The sequence below is a fragment of the Astatotilapia calliptera genome, chromosome 10 (assembly GCF_900246225.1).
Source record: "Astatotilapia calliptera chromosome 10, fAstCal1.2, whole genome shotgun sequence".
NCBI classification, from domain to species: domain Eukaryota; kingdom Metazoa; phylum Chordata; class Actinopteri; order Cichliformes; family Cichlidae; genus Astatotilapia; species Astatotilapia calliptera.
Window position 1 is genome coordinate 8,330,667 of NC_039311.1, and position 27,888 is coordinate 8,358,554.

General features: G+C 39.3%; 1 protein-coding gene across 2 annotated transcripts; it reads left to right on the forward strand.

The window, feature by feature from the left end:
* Positions 1–27,779, forward strand: ophn1 (oligophrenin 1). 2 transcript variants are annotated; one of them, XM_026181824.1, is made up of 24 exons: positions 1–746; positions 1,916–2,011; positions 2,416–2,477; positions 3,134–3,205; positions 5,315–5,416; positions 5,518–5,628; positions 5,749–5,853; positions 5,944–6,070; positions 6,168–6,268; positions 6,379–6,470; positions 8,748–8,826; positions 13,755–13,788; positions 13,969–14,031; positions 14,621–14,695; positions 16,810–16,894; positions 17,298–17,356; positions 17,985–18,090; positions 18,222–18,381; positions 19,080–19,227; positions 20,021–20,248; positions 21,162–21,309; positions 22,068–22,118; positions 25,010–25,058; positions 26,770–27,779. In XM_026181824.1, the coding sequence occupies exons 1-24, from the start codon at positions 593–595 to the stop codon at positions 26,779–26,781; spliced, it is 2,319 nt and encodes a 772-aa protein (XP_026037609.1). In that variant the 5' UTR covers positions 1–592; the 3' UTR covers positions 26,782–27,779. The 2 variants fall into 2 exon arrangements, with proteins under 2 accessions (XP_026037609.1, XP_026037610.1); XM_026181825.1 differs by lacking the exon at positions 1–746 and having other exon boundaries at positions 1,928–2,011; positions 2,421–2,477.
* Positions 27,780–27,888: the final 109 nt, after the last annotated feature.

Sequence of the window (27,888 nt, forward strand, 5' to 3'; positions counted from 1 at the left end):
GGGGAGTTTTTTGTGTTTCTGTTGCCAGCTGGGTACGCTCCATTGCGCTTTGTCATTGACTTTTACTAAGGATATTGGACTCGGATATGTTTATAATATCGCTTGAAGTAGAAAATATACTCACTAAGAACATATACTCACTACATTGAGGGGTTGGTAAGAGCGGGTTTTAATTTTAGCGATGGAAAGCTTATTTAAGAAAGAACAGTGAGGCGTCATTTAAGTGTGGATTTTGGAATGGGACGCGGTCAGAGGGATCGTAGCTGCTCTTTTAATTACGACACGGTAAGGAGCAAAAAAGTGGTCAGGGCACCAGGATACAATTAAACCGAAGCATTAGCAGCGCGGACGAATAAAAGAGGGAAGTGAGCCTAGGCTGCGGGAATTCACTGTTTCGATCAGTTTATTTGTAACCATCCGTTGCCGCAGGCTCCCACGGACACGATGGTTTCCGAACCTCGGAGCGGAATGTGTGGAGTAGCCTCAAGTGAACAGAAATGAGCGGTGTGTGCCACGGACGAGCGTAGGCAGCGCCTCTGTGGAAAGCGGACTCAGTGTTTCTATTGTGTTATAAAGTCGAGCGGTGCACAAGATGGTTCATCCTCCGCTGGAGTTCAGCGACTGCTATCTGGACAGTCCGGATTTCAGAGAGACTCTCAAGTGCTACGAGCTGGAGCTGGAGAGGACAAACAAATTCCTCAAAGAAGTGATCAAAGACGGGAATAGTGTGATCACTGCAATCAAGGGTGAGCATGCTTAGTTAGATTGCTCTTTTTTGCGATTTGCATGTAGATTTAGGGCTCTGATGCCAATGGATCAGCATCCCCTCCGTTATTTTACGTAGGCCTGCAGGATAAAGTGTGTATTTATGTGGGAGAGGAGTATTCAGGGAGTTGTTATTGCTCTCCAGGGAAAAGCCATAAAAAAGGAGAAAGAGCTTTGAACTGAGAGGCCACAGAGCTGCAGATGTGCAGGATGACCAGCATTATTGTTCCCGAACAGCTGTCTCCTTTTTGGAGGGCTTGCATCAGTCCGTGCATCGCCTCTCCACTTCTCTGTGCGCTCATGTTTAGGTGGGACCATTCCCACTGATAGAATAGGTCAGAGCCAGGGACGCCACGCAGACGCAGAACTGTACATGCGTATATTTGGGTCAGCGTGGCACCCACTGGGGGTGATATTGTTTGTTTTGTTTGACTCACCAAGATACTGCTGTGGAAATCCTGAATGGCAAAGCTGTTCACCTCGAAAACAGAAACTGTCATTGTAGGTACTGTAGTGGTGTTGGGGGGCGGTGAGGGTCTAATAGTAAATCCAGATAATAGTCAGAGGTCACGAGTTGCTGGGACAAAGTCCATGGAAAGCAACACCCCCCCCCCCCCCCCCCCCCCCAAAACATTTTTCAATGTTCATGTCATCCTGCTCATCAGAATGCTCATGTCCTTTAATGCTTTTTCAGCCTCAGCACTGATTGTCATCAAATATGATTTCTTTAGAGCTAAAACACAAGAAGAAAGGGGGTTGGGTGCACAATTGGCTGATGGAAAGAACATTAAACGATTGTTCCACTGAAAAAAGTATGAGGCTAGATACAACTAGCCAAGTTCTCTGGACTAAATAGTCTACAGCAGTGATGTGAAGGGCTCTGTTTTGTTTTGATAGTAAAAGCCAGGCATGACGGGGATAATGTATTGCATTATCAACCACATACTGGCTGCTACACCGCTGCTGAATCCTGCCAAGGATGTCTTTCATACTTTCCGGTTTCCTATCAGGGGAAACATGAAACACCAACTTCTATTAATCTTGGCCTGTTCTTAGATTCATGAGAACTGGACTGAATTTAAAAGCAGTGTATGTAACTTGTCATTAATTACAGATCACGCTTCGTGTTTTTATTTTCTCTCTTTTTCAGGATACTCTTTGGCAGTGCAGAAGTTTTCCCAGACTCTCAGTGTGTTCCAGTTCGACTTCATCGGCGACTCACTAACGGATGACGAGATTAACATTGGTAAGAGTGATAAAGGCGCACTGCCTTGGATTGTGCTTGAGTTTTTAAGCAGTCAGAGTAAATACGTGGCCAGAAATATTCCAATTTATTGTAGTTTTTCTACATTTGTGTTTCCCCGCTTGAACGCGGTGGAAAGCACAGCACTTTTGGCTGTCGGCTGATAATGCCTCAGAATTTAGATAAGAGGAAACATAAGGCTTTGTGTGCTCCACTATAACCTGCCTCGGAGCTCGATGGAAAACGTGCATAAAGATAGGTGGAAATTCTATGAGCATAAATCATAAAGTGAGTTTTGTAAAGTTCTGAGCAAGTGTTATCTGCTGCTTTCCTAATATGTCCTCTGACTCAGCCAGTTTCGATAACACCATGCAAAAGTTATCCTCTTTTGGTGCTTTCCTCCCCAGCGCAGTCGTTCCAGGAGTTTGCTGGACTTCTGCAGGAAGTGGAGCACGACAGGATGATGCTGGTGGGTTATCAACTTCCTCCATGCTGACTGTGCATGCTGCTTGAAGTCTTGCTGGATATCGGACACCGCATTAATTTATCCTGCGCAAAAAGTGATACTGCTTTAAAGGAAACCACTAATGCATTCTGTTTCTTTTTTTTTGCTGTGATGCCATCTTTAATGTGTTCATTTTGTCACACAAGACATGTCAGTTGTGTAAAGGTGTGGCTGCATGCAAGCACTGTGAAGTGTAATGCTGGTAATCATTTTGGTATCACTTCCCCTCTTGGGTTTCTTCTTCTCTTTTTGTTTATGGTTACATATTGGCCTGCTGTTGGTAGAAATTTTGATGCAAGTTTTGTCACCTCAGTTTTTGCTGATTCACACACTTTATTATTCTCCGAGTAATTAAGGCAGGCAGGTTATTATAATGGGAGAAGCAGTTCCTGTTTGACTGGATTCTCCAGATAGAGATGTAAATCTAAAACCGGAGGTCATCTTGCTAATTGAACTTGCAGCAGGTGCTCAGAACTGTGATGTTTGTTGTTTTGTTTTGTTTTGAAAAGTGTATAGATTTTTAAAAAAATTCAAAACTCTTTACATTATCTTGGAAAGTGAATCTACAAACACAGTATGTTTAGGAGCCGTCAGTAACGGTTTGTTTTTTTCCTGTCCAGGTTCAGAATGCATCAGATCTACTCATCAAGCCCTTGGAGAAGTTCAGAAAGGAGCAAATAGGAGTAACAAAAGTAAGTTCTTTGTTTACCCTGCCTTGTAAGTGACATCACGGCTCATTCCTGTAAATGGCACTGGAAGCACTCGATCTACTTCAGTAGCTTCAAAATGTGCTTCTCTGCATGGACAGTCAGGTCATTAAAGTATATATAACCCCCCTCTCCTTGCCACAAAGACCAGACAGGATGTCATAAGGTACTTCCCCGTATTTGTGTATAAACTATTTTTGAAGCACAATAACCTGTCTCCTTTGTTAAAAACAGGATATTGCAGGTGTTTTTAGTGCGTGCACTCTGTAGTTGAGAGCAGCTCAACAAATTTCTTTATTTCGTTCTAAGGTGATATCATTAAAGTTAGGATTTTATATTGTGATTATTCAAAATGACGTTTGAAAGTCTCATATTTAAAATATTCTCATCAAGCATCTGTTGATTCTGATTATTAAATGTAGCAAAGCCCTGCCCTAATAGATGTACCGCTTAATAAAATCAGGGTACATATTCTTAAGGTATACAAACAGACAAAACGGTCAAAAATTATATTAATTTATCTACAGTCAGTACTGAGAAAAACTAAGCCCACCTTTACAGTTTCCATAAGAATTATGAATGAGTAACATCCAGGTGCTGCTAATCAAACTGAGCATCGGTTTGGCACTTTGCTGCTCTACAGAAAACATGGAAAAACTAAAAAAATAAATAAATTAGGAACTACATGTTAGTCTCTACATGTCTCAGTTAGCATGTTAAATGTTAAAGTTCTTGGCAGCACAATTGCAAAAATACTGAATAAATATTTCTTGTTTGGAAGGCTTGTCAGGAGAAAGTCTCTTCTTTCTAAAAAGAACATGGTAGCACAGCGTAGGTTTGCAAAGTTGCATCTGGAGAAACCAAAAGACTTCCATAGCAATGTCCTTTGGACAGACAAGACCAAAGGGGTGTATCTTCACTTTGTAAGAGTGGAGATTTGAGCTTGTTGTGTAGCCACTGGACCTGGGAACTTTTCACTTATTGACTCAACTATGAACTTCTCTATATATCAAAGTATTCTAGAGTCAAATTGTCAGCCGTCAATCCAGTAGCTAAAACTTAGGCCAAATTGTAACATACAACAAGAGAAAGGGCTAGAGCACAGCAGCAAATCCACAAAGAAAAGAATCGAGGTGTAGCAGCGGCTGAGAGCTGTACGTAAATAAATGCCTACATGCCTCAGTGAACCGAAGCAATGTTGTAAAAAAGGGTGGGCCAAAATTCCTCCACTATGACATGAGAGACTGATAAAGCAATACAGGGAACAATTAGTTATAGCTATTAATGTTAAAGCGACTCTATCACAGGGTATGTCATACAAATTTGCATCTACTAACGTTACAATATAGCTATTGAATCTGGTCTTTGATATTTTACAGGGTTTACATTTTCAAGTTTTCACGTTTCTGTCTGTATTTGTACTCATTGTACTTTTTTATTGTCTAGTCATTTATCATTTAGTGAGCACTTACAAGAAAGCTGTAAGCTTTACCATTTTTGATTACTTTTAGCTCGCTACTTTAGCAAATGTTGGTTAAGTTATATTTTTTGAGCTTCATGAACTTGAACTTTTAAGGATTTATTCCTACTACTGTACCAAAACCGTTGCATAATGTTTATTTTATCATTTGTATATTATCAGTTTAGCTAGTGTTTTTTTGTATTTTGCTACTTTTAGCTATCTTTTTAATATTCTCAGCTCGCTTGCTAACTTTTCATGTAAATACAGTGAAAACACATTTATTTTTAGATGTTACAGCTGACAGTTGACACGTACTGGCATTTTAATATTGAGATATAATCTATAGGTTTTAGCATTAGCCTGAGCCTGACTGATAGCAGATGGCTATTAGCAGCAGATTCAAGATGGTGTGTTATCAGCTATATGTATTTTCAAATTTATAAGCCACAATTCTACAACAAAAAGAAAGAAACATGCAAACAGGTGATTTGTAAAAGTTCTCTGTTACATAATTTGACTTGCAGAGGTGACTTTGGAACTGTGAATGCAATGCAAAAGGCAGTACTGAACTGCACACTGGAGTTTGGTGGTCTCTAATAATAAATAATCTTTTTCTACAATCTGTTTTGCAGGAAAAGAAAAAGAAGTTTGATAAAGAGAGTGAAAAATATTACTCCCAATTAGACAAACACTTGAATCTCTCTGCCAAGAAGAGAGAGACTCAGCTTCAAGAGGTTAGTTGAAGTACAACAAATACTTTGCATCACTTGGGTAGGGAAATATATAGGTGAGAACCATTTTAAAAAAGATTATATTTTTGTTGAATTTTCAATAGGCTGATGAACTCCTAGATAAAGAGCGTGCAAACTTCTATGAATCTTCAGTCGAGTACGTATACCAGATACACCAGGTTCAGGACAGGAAGAAGTTTGACGTGGTGGAGCCGGTGAGTGCGGTTTTTGTGCTTCCACGCACATAACAAAACATTGAGGAAATATTCCTGGTGTCATTCATGCATTGTTTGCTTTGACTCTTGTTGTATGTAATGCACACACTCGTTGGACAGGTGCTGGCGTTTCTTCACAGCATTTTAACACTTAACAACCTGACAGTGGAGATGACTCAGGACTTCATGCCTTACAAGCAGGAACTGCAGCTAAGCTTGCAGAACGTAAGCACTGTTACCGACAATGCCATCAGCAAAATTCACTTTCCTTAAATCATATACATTGTTTTAAGTACTTTCCGGTTTTGCCTGCAGACAAGAAACAACTATGAAAGCACTTGTGAGGAGTTGGAGGAGCTAATGAAAAGGATGAAACGGCCTTCCCAGATCTATAAAATGCACAATTTTCCAATGAGGGGTTATTTGTATTGTCAGGAGAAGCGTAAGTGGGTTGCTGTATGTTTATGTGGAATCTAGTTGTTTCTGTAGGCTCTTTTTAAAAAAACAAAAACAAAAAAAACTGCTTTGTATTCCTCCAGGGGCTCTGGGTATGACATGGGTCAAATATTATTGTAAGTATCAGAAAGAGGGGAGAGTGCTAGTCATGGTACCTTGTGAACAGAAGACTACAACTAAACAGGTGCTGACCCACCTTCAGTAAACACCAAATTTCCTCAGAAGACTTTCTCTTATATTGTTGTCTCCATTATGTTTACTGATTACTTTCCAACTCTCTGTCCTCACCTGAAGGGCCCCATACAGCTCACACTGAAATCCTGCATCCGCCGGAAGACAGAATCCATAGATAAGCGCTTTTGCTTTGACGTGGAAACCATCGAGAGGTTAGTGCAAACAAGCTGAGAAACTGTGAGACAAAAGCCTTATGGGATAAACAGATTCAGGCAGCGAGGTGAACAGGTGGTTTACAAGGACATGGTGTGAAGGCTTAATGGAGTGTAGCCCAAACAATCCCTAAGCAAAGAGCTGGAAACAGATGGCAAACTTTCCGAGGACAGAACACAACAGGCTCATATTTATATAAGCAGGCCAGTCAGGACAACATGCATTTTAATAGCCTCATAAGCCACAGAGATTTCTGTCACACAACAGGTTTGTGTCGTGAAATCAGTAAAAATATTTGGGTTTTTCTTTTTTTTAAAAAAGGTTTAAAAGCAGCTTGAATTATACATCGCTCTGAATCCTGATTGTTAACTGAATATAACCAGGAGTTGGCTGTTTGAGCAACTCAAGGTGGCAGTGCTGTCTAATGTAGGAGCTAATGCTGTGAGTTCAGGCAAAGAAAAGCCTGCACAAATGGGCCTGAAAGGCAACTGGCTCTAACCTTTGACCTTAGTGGAAGTGAATTAAAAGTCAAGATTGTTACAGGTCTCTCATATCCTTTGACAATTTAGTACCTGCTTGTTTATTTGTTAAAATTACAAATTGCCGTTTGATTAGCTGGTCTGGATTTAGGGACGGCTCTGTTTCAGGTGTTAGAGGTTATCCACAAGATTCCTGGTTTGATGCCGGTCCTATGAGGTGCATTACAAAGTATACATGGGCAAGATGCTGAATCCGAAATAGACCCTGATGCACAAACTGTGTGTGTGTGAGAGAAAATTTTATGCGTAGACTAAACTAGTTCTCTGCAGCCTTATTTAAATCATAGCATTTTGTTAACATTCTGGATTCACTGTAAAGTAAAACCACGATACCAAGGCAATAAATCATCTCCCCTTACGCACTGGTGAGAAAAATTCAAATATTTGGCACAACCGTGTGCCTGTTATGCTTTTGGTTTCACGCACTTCTGATTTCTGTTACATTTGTTTGTTTGTTTTAGAAAAGTCAGCATTTGGCTCACTCGTGTTGATGTTTCTACGGAAGAGCAGAGCTTTGATCTCAGTTTAGACGTATTCTTCCAAACTTTCTAACACAAATTATTCTGTCATCGGGAAAACACCTGCAAGCCTCATCTAACGCCTCACCTTTGGCTCAATTGGTTCCTGTCAGAGGAGCCGCCAGAGCCCCCCACCTGCACTCAAAAGTCCAGCACAAGAGCAAAATATTGTGTGCCGTGATGTTTAACCTACTCAGGAGAGTTGGTTGTAGGTTATTAATTGCTGTCTTATATTAATCTTTGCATCATATAATTAGACCCACAAGTAACTCTCCACAGTGCTCCTAGCCTCAAGTAATAGCACTCAGTAACAGAGTGAGTGTGCTGCCTGTGCACCCGGGTTAGCACTGTTTAAAAATTCACATTTTGCATGAAATTATGGTCCATTATAAATTCCAGCAGTGGAATAAACTGCAGTGTCAATGGGTGAATGTGGCTTGTAGTTTAAAAGTGCTTTGAGTGGTCAATAAGACTAAAAAGTACCTTATTAATGCTAACCTGAATACAGATTACTGACCTACGAGAAAAAATCGGAAAACTGGTCAAAATCAACAATGAGTCTTTGCTTCTAAAAGTTAAATTTCCTTTTTATCCACTCAGCTGTGAAAATATATAAGAAGTTATACTGTCATGTTTACATGCTAATGATTATTATTATTATTATTATTATTATTATTATTATTGTTACTGTATTGATGCATTAATTTTAAATTTTAAATTCTAAGTAGTAGGTAATAAAGGGATTGTTTCAAAACTGCCTTGCACAGCCTCGTGTTGAATAATGATCATTAAAATGGATTTTGAATTTTGGAAGAGTTTTTTGGGTTTGCTTGATTAGCATAATTGGCAGAACAAGCTTTTAAACTCATTGCACAGTTGTTTTGGTTAACAATTGATTCAGTAGCCTACAAGCTGTAAATTCTGGCACTGGATTTTGTTACTTCTGCAGAGGACAGATTGCAGCAGTGGGTTTTCATCATTTCTTTATGCTTGTCTTATTTATCTCAATTTGTTCCCATCGCTGCCACATGCGATTTAATCAGCTACTTTAAAGACACTTTGTCTCTCCTCAATTGCTAAGAGAATGTGTATGATGTGTACGAGTGTTTCAAACCCCCCCCCAAAACAAGAGCTGGATATTGAAACAGTACACCCTTTTAACTGAAGGATTAAATTGCAACCTTTGCCTTTTTAATGTCATTTGTTTCTGTTTCCATAGAAACACGCCAGTCACTTTCCAAGCTCTTTCGGAGGGAGACAGGAAGTTGTGGATGGAGGCCATGGATGGAAAAGAGCCTGTGAGTTTGTTTCTCATTTCATTTAGGATTATTCTGTGAAAACAGCTTAACGGCCAAAAAGATTAGCAGAGCAATTTTGTCCCTTCAGCGAGGCTACTGCGCTGGAGCCGTTTCCCTCCATGTGCAGTCTAACACGGGGCTTGTTTTTTATTTTTTGTGTTAAATTAATCCTCTTGGATGGTTGCTAAACACACATTGCCTGATGTTAACTGCATGTTTGGATTTGGATTGCACGGAAAACAAAAAAAAAGTTTTATCTTTGCATCATCAAACAGAGAAAACAATCTGGAACTGTGTGTTATTTTAAATGCTTTATGTAAAAAAAAAAAAAAAAAAAAGCTGCCCTTTCATAATTGTTGTTTTTTGTGTTTTTTGTTTTTTTTTTCCCCTTTTTTCCAATTTAACTTGCATGGCTGCTCAAATTTGACATTTGTTAAGCAGCGCAGGAAAAAAGGCAGCGGGTAGCTCATTATAATTTTTCTATTACATATGTGAGAGCTATGGTGTGAAGCTTGACTTTCACATGAACACACACACCTACGTACAGCTAAATGATGGCACCTGGTTAGTTAAGAGCCTTTTGCTGAATTTGTGCTGAATTGTTTTTCTTGCTTTCTGATTCTTGAAATCACATTTGGGTGTTAATGAAGCCCCGCCTCTAAAACAAAACAAACAAACAACCCCCCCCCCCCCCCCCAAAAAAAAAGCTGCCGACTTGTTACTCCACCATCTCTCTTCACTCTCTTGTTCAAAGTAACAAAAGTGCCTTTACTAGCAAAATTCCAGTGTTAATTCCTCTTTATGTTTGTAGATGTTATCATTTTTTGCTTTCAGTATTGCCCGCTCTCTGCAGTTCTCACATCACATCTCTTGCCCGCATGTTTTAATGCATTGGTGTTGTGTGAGACACAATGCAACAGTCATTGCCAGGGGATATGAAAATAACAGAACATGCTTTTTAGTACCCTTTTTTTCTGCAGAGTTCCCCCTTTTCTTCTTTATATATTATGAAAGTTGCACAAGAGCTTTTCTGCCCAAAATAAGCTGGAACTGTGAATTTCCAGTGGACTGCAGACTATCTGGCCTTTAGACTTCTGAATACATGAAATTGTCTGAGTTGTAGCACTGCTTTTTTCTATTATTTTTTTCGTTCACTTTATGCAATCCACACAGTGCGGAATGCATTTGCTTTGTTTTCACATGTGCACTCACTGGTCACTTTTTGGGTACGCCTGTTCAACTCCTTACTATTGAAAATATCTCTTTAGGACTGTGAAGACATAGTCAATCTGCTAATGTTCAAACGTAACATCAGAATGAGGAAGAATCAGTGATTTGAGTGACTAAATATTGCTGATTGTTGGTGCCATAGAAGGCCAAAAGCAACTAAGAGAACCAATCATTATGTCAAGCTACACAGAACATCTCTGAAGGCAAAACAAATCAAACTTTGAAGCATCTGGGGTACAGCAGCTGAAGACCACACCAGGTGTGACCTCTGTCAGCTAAGAACAGGATACTGAGGCTACAATACAAATGGACAGTATAAGTCTTTAGTGTAAATGACATGTAAGCATGTATCTGTCCTTCCTTGTATCAACAGTTTAGGCTGCTGGTGGTGTAATGATACGGAGGATATCTTCTTGGCATACTTTGAGCCCTGTTTTACCAGCTGAGCATTGCTGATCGGACATGATCAGAAGATGGGTACAATGTGGTCAAAGATGAATGGACATATTCATCTTTGACCACATTGTACCCATCTTCTGATTACTGCGTCCAGCAGGATAAAAATCCATGTGACACAGCTCAGATTATCTCGCACTGGTTTCTTCACCGCGACAGTGAGTTCCCTGTCCTCCCCAGTCACCAGATGTGTCACGGTGTGTCTCCTGCCACCCTCAGACACTGTGCAAACGAGCTGGCCCCAGTGTTTTCTGGCATCTTCAACTCCTCACTGCAGGCATGTCATGTGCCTGCCTGCTTCAAGTCCTCTACCATAATCCCTGTCCCCAAGAAACCTAGGACCACTGGACTAAATGACTACAGACCCGTGGCTCTGACATCTGTGGTCATGAAGTCATTTGAGCGCCTAGTTCTCTCCTATCTCAAGACCCTCACGGCCCCCCTCCTGGACCCCCTGCAGTTTGCATATAGAGCCAACAGGTCTGTAGACGACGCCATCAACATGGCCCTACACTTCATCCTGCAGCATCTGGACTCCCCAGGAACCTACGCCAGGATCCTGTTTGTGGACTTCAGCTCTGCCTTCAACACCATCCTTCCAGACCATCTCCGAGACAAGCTTTCCCAGATGAATGTGCCTGATCCCATCTGCCGGTGGATCACTGACTTCCTGACGGACAGGAAGCAGCACGTGAGGCTGGGAAAGAATGTCTCGGACTCCCGGACCATCAGCACCGGCTCCCCTCAGGGCTGTGTTCTTTCTCCTCTGCTCTTCTCCCTGTACACCAACTGCTGCACCTCCACCCACCAGTCTGTCAAGCTAATCAAGTTCGCAGATGACACCACCGTCATTGGGCTCATCTCGGACGGGGACGAGTCTGCCTACAGGAGAGAGGTTGAACGTCTGGTGTCTTGGTGCAGCCACAACAACCTGGTGCTGAATGCCCAGAAGACAGTGGAGATTATTGTGGACTTCAGGAAGCACACAGCCCCACTCCCCCCCCATCATCCTGACTGACACCCCCATCACCTCTGTGGACTCATTCCGCTTCCTGGGTACCACCATCACCCAGGACCTGAAGTGGGAGCCCACCATCACCTCCGTCATCAAGAAAGCCCAGCAGAGGATGTACTTCCTGAGGCAGCTGAAGAAATTCAACCTGCCAACACGGACGATGATGCAATTCTACACTGCAATCATCGAGTCCATCCTCACCTCCTCCATCACCGTGTGGTACGCTGGAGCCACTATCAGGGACAAACAGAGACTGCAGCGTGTTGTGCGCTCTGCTGAGAAGGTGATTGGCTGCAGACTCCCATCTCTGCAGGACCTGTACACCTCCAGGACTCTGCGGCGTGCAGCCCGGATCTCAGCTGACCCTTCTCACCCTGGACACAGTCTGTTTGACCTGCTCCCCTCAGGCAGGAGGCTCTGGTCCATTCGCACCAGAACCTCTCGCCACAAGAACAGTTTCTTCCCCTCTGCTGTTGGACACATGAACAATAACCACATGATTGTCCCCGCCACTAACATATGACCCTACGCTGTGTCACTGCATCATTTCATGTTTGGCACTGATCACCACCTGCACTCATGTATATATCTTTCTACGTAGCACTCATAATTCTTATTCTCATGTATATATCTCATGTATATCTCATGCACACATCTTTCTTTCTACATAGCACTTTAATTCTTATTGTCTGCACTGAAGCACCGCAGCAATTTCCTAATGTTGTAAACCTCAACATCTGGCAATAAACCCATTCTGATTCTGATTCTGATTCAGATCTCAATCCAATAGAGGAGTTGGGGTGGAGTTTTCCATCATGGATGTGACTGCTACCATGCAATCTTCCTTTTTCAGCTGCTCCCTTTAGGGGTTGGATCATCTGCATCCAAGATTTTATGCCGAATGCCCTCACTGACACCAACCTCCCCACCTGACTGGGCTTGGGACAGGCACTGTCATGGTGTGTCGTGGTTGGGTTGATGCTGTAATGGTAATATGGACCAAAACTTCTTAGGAAGCATTCCAGCTTCCAGCATTGTGTTGAATCTTTGCTATGAAGAATTAAGGCAGCTCTGATGGCAAAAACCGGTTTATCCTGGTACTAGCAATATGTACCTAATAAAGTGGCCAGTGAGTGTGGATCTTTCTGTACTTCCTCTACTCTTCTTAGTGCACTTCTTTACTTTGATTAACTTCCACGGGTGGAAGTTGGAGTTGCAGAAGTTGACACGATTGAGCCCATATATCACAATATAATATGACACTTAGATCCCTTGAAGCCCTTGTTTTGTTTGATTTCCATGAAATCAAACAAAAGAGCTCTAAGATGCCATCATTCATGAGGCGTCCAATTTTTAAAGAAAGCAATAGAGTTTTGTTGTTTTGGTTTTTTTTTGTCCACACCATCTGTCCACTAAGATTCCTGAAATTTGGCTTTGTAGCTTTTGCCATCTTTCTGACAGTTAGACAAACAGCACTGCAAACCTACCTCTGACCCAGCTTTCACTTTGGCAGAGGAATAAGAGAAAAATGTCTGCATGCACTTCTCCAAAGTTTCCTAAGCAACTAGAAATGTTGGCAAGTTTCATGCTAGCCACTGAAATTAAAGTAAGCATCTAAACGTTGTAGGAAAAAGTCCATTTTTATTGTTGGCTAATGTTCTTCTCTAGCATTAGGTTTTCTATCACATCTAGAATTTGTAAGTAATGAACAAAAAAAAAAAAGCCTTGCATAAACTTGTATGGATAAACAGTCATAGATGAACTCTAGGTGTGACTGTTATATTTTACACTTCAGCTGTCTGTGGCTACAAATACTCGCCCTGCATAAGTGTCTCTGAACAAAGCTGTACCATGTCTCTGCTGGTTTGGAGCTGGCCAGGACCTCTGACTTTCATTAAAGGGGAGGGCAGTGAGCTATTTCACGGCGAGGATCACACACAAAAAAAGTGCTCAAAGTAGAAGTGCGTCCTTTTTCTTTTTTTGTCATTACTGTAGTTATCATGCACTTTCAATCTGCTCATGAGGTAAACTCAAACCAGAACTCAAAAATCATGCTAATATTCTTGTCAACTCCTCTGAAATCCTTCACTGTGCCTTTCAAGTGTTTGTTTCCTCTCATTTTTAAGGATTTATTTTTCATTAGTTCCACTGTGTGTTTGATTTTTTTTTTTCCTGCACAATCCTCACTTTTTTTTTTTTTTTTTACTGCATCTTTTTTTTATTTCAGATTTATCATTCACCAATTCACAAGCAAGCTGAAAGTAAGTCACTCATCAGTTTCTTCAATGTCTAAAGCTGTAATATTATTTTATGTGGACAGATGCTATACTGTCCTACTTTCCATCTCATGCCATTGAATGCATCCATTTAGCAGTGACAAGTATGTGCTTGATAATCGTGGCTTTTTCGTAAATGTAAATTGTTATTTTTTGTTTCCACAGTGGAACTGAATGAAACTGGATTCAAGTTTGTGCGAAAGTGCATCAATTACATTGAAACAAAAGGTAAACGCTTCTGTTAAAGGATCGTTCTTGCTTTTTTTTGCCTTTTTAATTTTTCTTCTTTCCCTTAAGGGGGCGTAGTTGAGTCACGTGTGACACATTGACACTACTCCGCTGGCTACTCTCTGTGAGACATGCCCTTCTTTATAATAAGAGTTGTCTGAAATGTAGTATTTTTCACATTATAAAGGATTTTAATCATCACGTTGCTCTCTCTCTCTTGCTTGTTATGTGAGGGTCTATTAAATTCAGAGGTTTTTACCTTTTCTTCACATCTTCCCTTCATGCTCATTGTTGCTAAAACTCACACCCTAATGATTAAAACCTACAGTCACAGTATTTTTCTCCAGTGTCATGATTCATCTTACTGGAATGAAGCTAAGCTCTAAAAACATTAACACGTCTATGTTTTAAACCGAATACACTAGTGAAAGAAAGTGTTTTTGTTTTTTTGTTTTTTTGTATCTGTAATCAAAATCAGGGAACATCAGGAACATTCAAGGGAATCATGTGGGCATTTCCACAGCTCTCTATTTGTCCACGCACTTTTTTTTTTCTTTTGTTTTTAACCTTCCCCATGTCTTCTTCCTAGGAGCCACACAGGAAGGAGTGTACAGGACGGTTGGCAGCAACATCCAAGTGCAGAAGCTTTTAAACGCCTTCTTCGGTAAGCTTGTGAAAATTTGCTACATCTGTCCTTTTACAATGTTTCACTCTGTTAGACTTATTAACACGGCACAACAGGTTCTGCAAGTTTCAATCGGGCATGACAGGGAAACATCTGCTGACTCACTGTCTTGCTTCTGGAAGGCTCAACCTTAAAATTGCTTTAAGCTATATCCATGGTAGCCAGTAGCTGATCATTTTAGCCATGTTAGTTTTATTTAAAACAGATCCATTCCATATTTGTAATGCTGACAGTTAGCATCACTTAAATGGACCATAATTTACAGAATTAACTTCAAACTAGCCACTGAAGCCATAAACTCAGTGTTTTGAAGTGAGAGAGCAAGGGATCTTAAGGGGTCATTTACTAGTATGTCTGCCACTGGGATATGTTTTTGCAGCCACAGGCTGTACATAAAAGATGGATTTGTTTCCTTTTTTTAAAATGTCCAGCAGGGGGCGACCAATGTGGTTGCCAAAGTGCTTGCGGTTCTGCAATAGACCATATCTATTGGTCTAGGCCATATCCTCCTGACAACTGAGGAAAAAAAGAATCTTTAAATGTAACTTTTTTGTGATTTCCTGCCCCAAAAAACACATGAGATATCAATGGAAAGCCAAGGATGTCCTCTGTTTAGTACACCGGCACTTGGTAAGGTAGCTCAAATAAGTAAAAAACAAAAAAAGAAATGGCTATTATAGAGGACATAAAGAATAAGCTGGTTCTCAGAAGATTTCAGATAGAACGTAAAGTTAATTTTGTAAATTATGATGCCTTTTAGAGTCAGACATAAAGATAAAACAGGATGTGCTTAATGACTTGTCAATCACAAGTCGCGGGCTGTCTCTCTTTCAGCAAGATGGTGACAATGAAAACGGTCAGCTCCAGGCTTCACTACAGGATGCCACAAACCAGTTGGTGAAATCACAGTGGCTACATCCATCAGTTATGACACTTCAAGCTGGGGGCAACCACGTTAGTTTAAGGCACCTTGGCCAGGGCTTTCTTTTCAGACTCAGAAACTATGCCTTCATTAGGGTAGAACATTTCAGGTTCAATACCTGAAATAATAATGTGTTTCATAGTAGTGGTGTGAACTTTCTCTGTTTACTCTAGGCTTTCTGCTCCATTTTCCTGTGTGTGCTCAAACAGAAAATAGATCAAACCAGACTTCATTTAAACATCAGTGCATTCAGATCTGATGGATCCCCGCAGCCACATGACAGAGATGTGGAAATTACTTTCGATTTTTTGGTCAGATTAAAATGAAATTAACTTTAGGGATTTAATATTCTTGGTGATAAACAACCTACAAATAATTCAAATAAAAAAAATTGAATTGAATTATTATAAATACAGGTGCTTTATATTTTAAGGTTAAAAACCCTACAAGACTCCAGCATTGTGACAATCCCCTGCAAGCAAGTGCTTGGCAACGGTGGGAAGAAGGAAGAACTCCCTTTTTAACAGGAAGAAACTGCCGACAGAACCGAGCTCAGGGAGGGGTGGCCATCTGCTGCCACTGAATAATTTTCAAATCTCTGTTCTTTTAGTTGCAATCGAGCAGTGCAGAATAGACTTGGCAGCAGGTTAGGATCACGCATGAAAACATTTATATATTTTCTGCATTAGTAGCTGAATGCTAAACGAAGTCGGCACATTTTGCACTGCTGCAACTGTAGTTGACAATTTGGTGAAAAAAAAAAAAAAGAAAGCATCTTTTCCAGCCAATTTGAAACCATAACCTGCCCTGGATCAGGTCAGGACAAGTTGCTATAGTAACTGACCAGGTAAAGCGAGAGCCACCTTCGTGATACTTAAAACTCTGACTTTGAGCTCACCAGACCTCACTAACACATTAATGTTGCTTGTAGTAAACCCCTCTGCTCCTGATGACAGTGGGTCCTTTGAGGTTGCTGTAGAGCTGGCGTTCTCCCCCAGCTGTGTGGGGAGATGTGTGTAAACATAACTGTGAAGGAATGCTGCTGTTGCTCTTTTTTGTCAGATGTCCTCAAGATGCTTATCTGTTATACAATGTGGTCCACACATGTCACATCTAGTTAATGTCTTTGAGTAATTAAGGTAGCATGAGCCTTTTTCCTGCTCTTTCATAGACTCTGCAAACCCAGGAGATGTGGATCTCCACAGCAGCGACTGGGATGTTAAAACAGTCACAAGTGCTTTGAAGTTTTATCTCAGGTATGTGTGTGTGTTTACATATGACATTATATTATATTATTTCATTATTATTATTATTATTATTATTATTATTAAATGCCTTTTAATTGGTCCAGGGTCAGATTTGTTTATATTCTTACATGCACTTTTGCAAAATATATAATCACAGGATTGTAAAATCCCCAAAGTATTTTTCCAGCATTGATTGTATAATATTTACAGATGTGGATCTGCACATCTGAAACACATTTTTATTACCACATTAACAAATGTGGGCTTGACAGAAGATGCACTCGCTTTCTCTCGCTCTCTGTCTCATTACTTTCTAGTGTAACTCTATACTGAGGGAATGCTGCTTTTTGGCTTTGTCGTGTTTTTAATGTGGTGAGTTATATTGCACTTGTGTGTTCTTATTTATTTGCAGGAGTTTGTCTGAACCTCTAACGACCTACAGTCTGCACAGAGACCTCATGTGTGCTGCAAGTAAGACGTGTTTTGGAAGTGATCCATTGCTAAGACCGGGGAGGTTATGTTCTAATGTGTGCCTCCTCTCTAAAATCTTTCCTTGAATCTAGACTTACCAAAGGCTTGTGTTATGTATATTAACATGGTCCAATCCAGTTGGTTTTCTGTTTAACTATGCCAGGGAAATGGAAAGTTAAAGAGTGACATGTGCTTTTTGCACTTGTACTTCTTTAAGTACAAGTGCAACACTATACAACTCTGGACACTAAAGGAAATCTGAGACTCCTATTTGTTTTTATCTGTCACACAGCAATACTGTAAAAACCAAGAAGACGATGACTTTAATAGCATCAGCCTCATTCTGTCAGGATGTTGCATTAAGGCAGCTGGTGGCCTCAGGTTCCTGGAAATGCCATTCATTATAGGAAATGGGGGGCTTCTCGTTATATGGCCTGACATTCTGGAGACACTCTTTTATTAGTTTCACGACGGTGCAGAAAGGCTGTTGCCCAGTCCATGCTCTCTCAGAAAGTGATGCTGTTTTTGGTTGTGATTAACACAGAACGATTGATTTTATTGAGATGACATAAAAGGAAAAGGAAAATGAAATGATCATGATTTCTATAACTTCTTGTCTGTGTGACAGAGTCAGATAATCTGGACATTCGACTGAGTGAAATCCATTCACTTACCTACAAGCTGCCAGAGAAGAATCGGGAAATGCTGGAGATGCTTATAAAGCACTTGGTGAAGTAAGTGCGAGCTTACTCGAATGCGACTTGCACTGCAGCTCTTCCTGTCGTTCTAGAAGGAGCTCTGTTCGTGTGCCACTGGCTGTTTTGAGTTAGTGTTTTACTCAACCCAGCCTTCCATTTGTTGACAGCGTGTGCAGCCACAGCGACGAAAACTTGATGACTTCTTCAAATATGGCGGTTATCTTTGGGCCTACGCTAATGAGAGCAAAGGAGGAAACTGTGGCGGCCATGTTGGATATCAAGTTCCAAAATATCGTGGTTGAGATTCTGATAGAGCACTGCAAAAAGGTACGGCTGAAGTGATGTCGTTCACCCAGAGAGTTGTGAGACCATTAAAATTCATAGGTATATTAAGCTATTACTGTTGGTGCTTTGCTTAACGTAAAGTAAGAAAAAGGGGGAAAATTGAAAACGTGGCTCAGTCCAAAGGTAATAAAATCTACCTACCAGCACTTTTAAAGCCAACTAATCAACATGTTGCCTCCTTTGTTTTGGAGTGTAAAACACAGCTGAGGATTTCTTTCCAAGCTCTTCTTTTTTTTGTCTTGGCAAGGCTGCTGAAGGCTTTGGAGTTTCCTGTACATAACTGCCAGTAAAACAGCAAATTGCTGTTTTTATGGTTTGGGTTTTATATGAGTTGACTAAAAAAGTCCTCAGGACTGAGCCAGGCTATCTGACTGTCCTGCTGGTTGCTCTACATCTATGCTTTTAAAGCGACTTTGCGTAGAACAAGCAGCTTTGTGTTTGTCACCGCTCTAGTCATTAAGTTACTACTTTGGTATTTGTGCTTTTTTTTTTCTCTCTTTGTTGTTCTATGTTAATGTCATTCGTAAGAAAAAAAAATACTTTTCTAGTTTATTTTTTTCTTTTTCATGTAAAGACTTTTTACTTCTTTCAGCTGAGACTCTGTGGAGCTGAAAAAGTAGCCAGTGAACTAAAGTGTTACTGTGACTTTTTTTCTTTTTCTTTTTTCAATATGGTTGCAGATCTTCAGTCATATGCCAGAGGACAGCACTGCCCCACCTGTCCCTCCCCCGCGGATCAACCCGAGAAAACGGCAACCCATCACAATCTCCAAGCGACCGGCTCGTGTTTATCAAGCTCTTAGTCACGAGCTTTACCAGCACACTGAGAGTAATTATCAGCCTCTCTTGGCCTGATTGTCACCATCATCCTCATCATTATCCCATGCTGTCTTTGCTGAGCATACAGTAGATTTTTAAAAAAATGTTGTTTTAAAATATATTAATTAATTCATTTTATTCTTTAAAAAGACTCGTACCACAGCGTACCTGCAGGGTCATTTCTTGACATTTTCGAAATAGGGTGTGTGTGTGTGTGTGTGTGTGTGTGTGTGTGTGTGTGTGTGTGTGTGTGTGTGTGTGTGTGGCAAAGCAGTTATTACATACTTCAAAACTTGGAATTTGTTTGTTAAATTAAATTCTATTCTGTTTCTCTTCTATTATGATTCTCTATCTGTATCATCTTCAAATGTTGTTAGAAAATAATTTGGTGCTTCCTTTTTTAAAAAATAATTAATTTTGAGCACAAATAAATGTATCTACAATTTGATCTCACGTTAATCTTTTTTTTTTTTTTGTCAATTACTCAGGCTAAATCATTCAATTTACTGCTTTATTGAATCTGTTGCTAAGTGAAGTGGCTGTAACTCTTGTCTTTTCATAGACAGTGCGAGAGAAAGTTTGGGTGCATGCAGCTTGCTATGTTTGCATTGTGTGCGTTATGTGGCCAAATAACACGGTTATATGGTTAATCCAGAGCTCGAATGATCAGTTTCTGTGCATTTTAATTATTCTAATAATAGTACAAGTTTACCAGATTAACGTCACAGAGTAAAATATTTCCATATAACTTCATGCTTTTAATTTACAGCAACCAAACTGTTAATGTTGCTTCTTTGTAACAGATGGTCAGAGTGACAATTCCAACGTGGATGATGAAAACCCAGTGAGCCCCACTCCCATACAGCGTCAAAGGAGACAAGTATTAGTACCCAGAGCAGCTATCCGTCAAGACAGGCAACCAGAATCTGATGCTTCTTCAGCAGGGAATGGGGAGCCTGGGATCTACGTGAGCAGGGTGCCATCCTTTCAGGGCAAAAAAACACCTGCAAAAGGAGCAACCACCAAAGAAGGTGATTTAATGGAAAATTCCCTATCTCATACATGCTCGTCAGCAATGAAAAAAGGCCTCTTAGAGGACAGAGGGATACACAGAGTATGAAAAGCAAAGTGGTAGTTTATTATGGCCAAGATCTGGGTAGTCGAGTCTGGAAGAAAATGTTCAACATTCTCAGGCAATGCATGTGGCTACATGTAGCATTTAAAAATCATTAATCTTTCCCATTGACTTGCTCTTTTATCATTAACATGTTTCTTTTACTTTTATACTAATAGTAACAATCATGCCTATTGTGTTGGTTTACGACTTTGTGTGTTTCAGCTTGTACAACGGCTGTAACTTTGATGCCGCTGTGTCTGTCAATTTATTATTTAATTATACACTGCTATAACCTTGGGAAGTAAACAAGTTTAAACTGAGCTTTTTATTTGTTTAAAAAGAACTCTATGGCAAGAAGCAATCATAGTAGAAGATCTCCAGAGTTAATTTATGAAGCAGAGTGTTATGCAAGCATTTAGAGTGAATGAAGCAATGAAGCATGGCAGTCGCTTGGTTGCAGATTTTAAGCTTTTTCTCATTTGTTAACTGTCCATCATATGAATTGAAGAAGTATTGATTTTAGTTACCAGTGGCCTAAGATGGCCCATTTATAGTATTTATGCACTCATAAAAGCCTTATTTGATTTAAAAAAAAAAATCTATTTAAGCAAATGTTGATTACACTATTTTTCTACAGCCTGTGGTGTTTAAAATATCAGTATTACATGACATCATTTCATGCTTTCACTTGTAATGTCAAGTGTATTGTCTTTACTGAATATATCAGGAGTTTATCTCAGATAAATAACTGCACAAATGCACTTTATGTGAACTAGTCCAACCCACAATCTCCTGAAATCTCCTGAAAAAAGGGTTATTTTTTTCAGGAGATTCTGATGGTCTGACCAGAACAAGGTCCACGGAGAAACAGCAGATTTGTAGACCCCCAGTTAGGCCTCCTGAGCCACCGTCCAGGTTCCCCGCTCCACAAAAGCTTCCAACTGCAGCCAGCAGTGAGGGCACAACCACATCCTAGTAAGTACTCTTCATACATGCAAAAGTCTTACAACACATGCTTATATATTTAACTGCAGTGTGTGCAAAATTATTGAGCTTAAATTGTGGTTGACATGAAAATTCCAGTAACTCAGCAGTGCACAATGCCATGTTAATTAAACCACAAAATAATAGTTATTATGACACTAATGCTGAGAGACAGGCCACAAGTTGGAATAAAAACAATGAAACCACAAATCTGTTCTGTCATCGCTGCAGACTACTGATAGTGATGTCATCATGATGTCTCTTTAAGATACCTTGCACAGCACATAAGTCTTCAGTTAATGCCATAGAGCTATACAGCTGATTGAATTAACTTTAGGAACTGTAATGAAGCGTATTGTGATTTTTTTTTTTTTTTTTTTTCCTCCTCTCCACCTCTGGAGGTGGAAAGAGAACAAAGACAGAAATAAAAGGATAGTTATGAACTAGGCTCCATTCATCAGGTGAAAGGAACATGACTGCAGCTCAGCAATGTTTCTAAATAAGCAACTGTTTGCTTCAAAAAAATTGCCACATTACTAAATAAAGATAGTATCTGTTGCTGCCTCCAAAATAAGATTTGTCAGATTTAAGTTGTTTTTCTTGTTAGAGTATAATAATACAGAGCATGTTGGCTCTGCTTAAAATAAATGACCACAGCTGCAACAGCAATGACTGATGGCAGTTTTAAATCTTAAATGCATCATATTGTCTGTGTACAGTGTCAACATCTCTACTATTTTTTTCCCCAGCGTTGCATCTAAAACAAAGTTTTTTGAAAACGCCTCCAGGCAAGTCGGCAGGTATGTAAATGCTTTCTTATCAGGTATGCATGCATGTATATATTTTTACATGACAGCTGATGTTCATTTAAAAAAGCTTAGCAGAAGGTGAGACTGATTTAACAAATTCATGTGTACAACTCATTGTCTGTAAAGCTGTGTACATGTTGTTTTTTCCCTGTAAAATTAAAGACAGTCAGTCAGATCATAAATAGCAATCTTACTCCTAAGACAATGCCATGATTTTCTGAACTACTGTTGGACAGCTGGACACAGACAGCTTGCAGCTAAATACAATCAATGCTCTAGAAGGCTCTCAAAAACCCACTCAGCATTGCAAAATCTTAATTACATTTTTGAATAAATACTAAATATGATTTCCTAAACTCTGAAATGAGATTAAATTTTGTACTGCAAGCTGTAGAAGAATAGTACCCTGTATTGTTAAATGTGACACATTTAAGCAATGTTAATTAAAATGGATTGCCCTTTATTAAAAATAAATTATGTGCTTTTAGGTGTTGTTTGCAAATGCAGAAGAAGAGCTAGGGTTTAAAAATATGAATAGCTTGCATATAGTAAAACCTTGATTTGACAGTTACAAAACCATGATATAGATATTGGTAAGTTTTGAGTTGGAAAGGTTTGGACACAGTTATTTTGAGGGCTGATCTAAGTAATTGCATACGTCTCTGTAATGGTTTCCCTATTAATATACAAAATAAACACAACATGATTTACTATTGTTTGCAATAGGCAAGGTAACACGTGAAAAGCAGCCGAAGGTTCAAAGTTTTAATTTTTTACATTAATGTGCAAAAAAACAGTTTCATTATTCTTTTTTTTTCTATGAATCCTTAACTTGAAGATCTTTTGTTTTGATACAAACAGATATGTTGGTAGCGTAGTGGTTAACACGTTGGCTTAGTAAGCGAAAGGTCACTGGCTTCAATTTCAGCTGGAAACACAAATCAGGAAGGGCATCCAGCATCTATTCTGTGTCCTTGCTCTCATCTCTTTACCCTGACCCACACACAATGGCTGCCACTCCCTGAGCCTGGTTCTCCTAGAGGTTCCTTCCTGTTAAAAGGGAGTTTTTCATTCCTGCTGTCACCAAGGGCTTGCTTTATAGTGCTGATTGTTGGGGCTTTCTCTCTACTATTGTAGGGTCTTTACCTTACAGTATAAAGTACCTTGAGGCGACAGTTGTTGTACCTCGGTGTTATATAAATAAAATGTAATTAATTAATACATTAAAATGTTGACATTGAAAATGTGCTAGAATAGTGTTCCTCCTATTCAGGTGTCACTGAATGTAATTTGGGATTACTGTTGCCCAAAGCTGGCTCTGTGTGAGAGTCTTTTCTTTGACTTTTATAAATACCTAAAGCATCATGCAACATACAGAAGTAATTTGGTGAAGCATTACTATGTGGATCAGTTGGGATCTGATGCTTGGCTATGTTTTGTGTACTTGTAAACAACCGCAACATTTAATAAAGGACACTTTGAATATGTCAAATTTATGCATGTGTGTTCGTAAGTGTCTGCATTGTTAGTCGGATAAACTTTCCACTCCTACTTTTTTTTCCCCCGGTTGCGATATCACTCTGATTTTTTCCAACTTGGTAAATCTGTCACTTTGTGTGTCAGGTGTTCTACTTTTTGGATAATTATTTATAAATTCAAGTTTACTTGGTTTGCTCTCATTTGGAGCTTGCAGACTGTGTGTTACGAGTGTGTGAGAGAGAGTGTGTGAGAAATAAAACAGCCTCACACACACTCGTGGAGAGATGGAAAACCTGTTCCTATGGGCTCTCTTAGGCTGCCCCCTTTCACAGTCCCTTTTGTGAGGTGGAAAAAGACACACATGTTCTTTGATTTGCAAGTTAAGGTCCTTGCCGTTCACCCTGTAGCTGCTATAAATAAACAGTGTCCAAATGGGAAGAACTAGTGGGAGTGTTATCAAAGAAAGATTATATCCTCATTGTTCTTTAGAGCGTTCCCTTTGAAATTGATGTTCAGTTTATATAAACACGACAAAAAGGGAGGCTAAGCAGCTCGTAAACATTCAGTTTTTGAAGATGATGTCTTGGCTTTGTCAGGACATCTTTTGGGGTGTTCCAGCTATGCAGTGGCTAGTACCCAGTTGGTGCTGGCTGTCTGATCCCACAGAAAGTACTGGAGCATAAACATAGCGTTTCCTGTATATGTGGCTGTGTAGAGTAGTTAGAGCAATTTTGAAATAATGAAAGGACCTAATTAACTGAGCTAGACTGTGGTGCAACCTAGGATAAGGTGGATAATGGAGGAGGTGGATAATGTTTACCATATGACATGGATGAATGTTCCTGGTCATTTACCCGATTAGCAGGTGTCAGTGGGAGGCAGTATAGGAAGAATTCAAACCAGAGGAGAAACTGTTTTTTTCTCATGCCAGGAAGCCTTGGATCCTGACATGTATGCTGAAGTTAAATTTAACACTTCACTTTTTCACACCTTCCTAAAATTGTTGGGGACAGCAGACACCCGTTCATGGCAGAGGTATGCCCTGATTGCAGACATCTCTATGAGCATGATGAAGCGAGACTGGTTTGAAAAACATATCAAGAGCTCAAATTGATATTTGGCTTCTGAACTGCCCAGATTTCAGTCAGATCTAATATCTGTGGAATGTGCTGGGGAAAGAAAACAGCACACAACTTGCAGAACATGGATATGTGCTACTAATGTCTTAGCACCTAGTGTAAGAAATGTTTTGTAAAAACAGTAAACATTCTGTTACAGATTATTGTTTAATAGAATTACATTCACAACAAGTTGTGAAAAGCTGGTGAAATAGTGTTTTAAACCATCTATGTGTTTGTAATGTTTTTGTTTTTGGTGTTTTGTTTTTTTCTCTTCTATCTTAGTCCAGCGGGTTCACCATCAACATCGGCAGTAACGACGGTAAAAAAAGAGGTAACATTAAATAGATGTATTCAGTATTTGTAATGCTCTTCAGTCTTTCTCAAAGTAGTAAACTGACATACTGATGCTTGTGGGGGATTCACCTGCCTTCACATTGTAACACACTGGGTACCACTTTAATGCTATGTTAACATTTTAAGTTTCTATGTAGTAAGGTGTAGTCTGTCAGCTCCGGAGAAGAAGAGAAGCTTTCATATTGAATACGTTTTAATGTGTGTTCAGTGTCATTTAATGTACATTTAAATGCGAAATATTATTACTTTTTTCCCGCTTTTTCCCCAGTTTCTTCAACTCCTTGTGTTAAAATATAATTAGAAACAGTTCCTGACCAGGCGTTAGTATGTTAAAGCTAAGTGTATTATAATGTGTATTTTGAATTTATAGTGTGTTAGTTGTGATTGTCCACATGCTCACTTACACTCTCACCCATTACAGATTGGCAGCAAATCACGATGCTCTCAGTTGATGGATGTACAGTGCTGTGAAAAAGTATTTCCATCTTAAGTCTCCCAATACAAGCACATAACATTAGCTACGGAGGCTGCTGTAGGACAAACACCTTTATCAGAATTTAAGACTGTACTCTGTAACTGCTCCAGACCACCAACATGTTTCTACTACTATTTCTGTATAAAAAAACTTTTTTGCACACACTCAATTTGAACATATTTGAATAATATGAAGTATAATATGAAATATTTAAATAATATCAACACTTTATGTACTTCAGAGTTTTAATTTTTACCCTGGATCAAATATAAAAACTGGCCACCGTTCATCTTCGGTGAGTGCAGGTTGTCAGCCTACTGTTTATCTCAGATGTCAACATGTGTCCATTTCTGTTTATTTTGGAGGAGAAAATTCCCAAAGTATGAGTTGATGAGTGAAAACTGTCCACTGACAGTTGTTGCTAAGGATATCATGAACTTTTCTCTCAGTAAGCATTGCTGTTTTTTGCCACTGTTAGCCAGCGTTTGAAGTATATCTAACACGTGTTTTTTTTTTTTTTTTTTTTTTTTTTTTTTTTTTGGTTTTTTTTTAAAAACCACTTTAGCCTAACATTAGCTGGCATAACCAGCTGTTGTTGTTTAGCCGGCTCAGCTGTCTGGAGATGGGACGGTTGCATGTCTAATCTGCTGACAATTTCAGGAATGAATAAATATATTTATGCACTGTTTTTGTACGTTAGAGCCCTGACTGCAGTTCAGAGGCTTGAGGTGAGGAGCAAGAGCAGTGGTGTTTGAGGAGAAGGAAATGATTATAAAATGATGATGAAAATATATCCCCATTACACAAACATATACATTATACATGACCGTATGATCATTTAGCATATGTACAAATGTTAACATTATAGCTTGAGCTAGTTATGATCTATCCTATGGTCTGTCCCAGCCCTACACTGTATATTTTTAATGGATTCATTCACTGTTTATGAGGACACATTCCCTCAATAAATGCAATAATAATATTAAAATTTAGTTGACGATCTGAAACTTGTAACTGTGGCAAATATGCAAAAAAAAGTACATACAGCTTCTGTACATCACTTCCTGGTGTAGTATGACGTTTGTGTAGTATGCTGTGCAGTGGATGAAGTTTACATTTAAGATTTCAAACAGCAACACCAAACGACTGGTGACTAAAATGTTCTTACATTCTTTCCATATTTGAAAGAGGCTGTCTGTGTTCCTTTTTCTAGGAATTTAAGTGAGGAAGATGTGGCTGACATCATGTGACCTTTGGGAGCACATCGAGCTGGAGGGAGTCACCACTAATGAACTTAAATCAATCCAGTTTGTGTAAAAATAGACTGAGGAAATAGCTCTTAATTGAATTACTTGGTGTAAGGATCTTGTTGTGAAGCGAAGCCGTAGCAGACTGACTTTTTAAGGAGTTCGCAAAGTTACTGGTTCTGTGTTCAGTTAGCATTCCAAAGTTAGGCTGGAGTAAAAATAATTTACCTTTGTTTATTTTGTTAAATAAAATCTCTCTTGTCCTTTTACAGTGTTTAATAGTTTGATTTGGTCATGACACCAACTGTGTTTGTCGGGGTAAACTGCAGTGCTGGTTATAACTTGTTGCTAACACAAATCTCCCAAAGAAAACTAATTCATTTAAAACTGCCTAAATTAGTTTAATCATTGTACATTAGTAAATGTGAATTTTTACTCTCGCTAGATTTTGAATAGGATTATGAAGTGGCCCGCGTATTATACTTGCAACAAGAAAAACTACAGTGTGTCGTGTAAGTTCTTTTGCTGATGAGCCAGCTAAAACATTGACACTGATCAGAAAAATACTATTTTTTTTTTATTTATTTATTTTTTTTGTCAATCTGGACAAAGGGTAAGCAAACACTTTGGTTAACCTATTCAAAGTCACTTTTATGAGGCATTACAGAGAAGTACTTATGCCGTCACCTCCGATCTTGTCAGTGTAGTTTGAATTCACACTGAATGTAGTGGTAGCGTTAACGCAGCTCAAACATAAAACAAACTTGACTGTTAGAGTATGTGAAAATAACACTCCAGTGTTTTTGCTTCCATTTCTGTGTTCTTAAAATTGTTATGTAAATTTTACACTTGTGTGTTATGTGTTTGTTGATATCGTTGTTTTAATTTTACATTTTTTTTAATCCAGCTTTTAAAATTCAGGTTGATTTCTGGTTTAAAAAAAAGGAAAAATAAACTGAAGGACTTCTAAACCAGACTCATGAGTAAGATGCATTTCTTTTCCATTCATTACTGATTTTTTCCCCTTTTACCTTCATATGACATCTAATCACTTGTCAATATTTAACCAAATTCAACACAACAGA

Excerpts from the sequence above, each read along its gene's own strand:
- ophn1 (XM_026181824.1), top strand. The coding sequence starts at position 593 with ATGGTTCATCCTCCGCTGGAGTTCAGCGACTGCTATCTGGACAGTCCG. Across the intron at positions 747-1,915 it reads TGTGATCACTGCAATCAAGG|GATACTCTTTGGCAGTGCAG; the intron begins GTGAGCATGCTT and ends TCTCTTTTTCAG. Across the intron at positions 22,119-25,009 it reads GCCTCCAGGCAAGTCGGCAG|TCCAGCGGGTTCACCATCAA; the intron begins GTATGTAAATGC and ends CTTCTATCTTAG.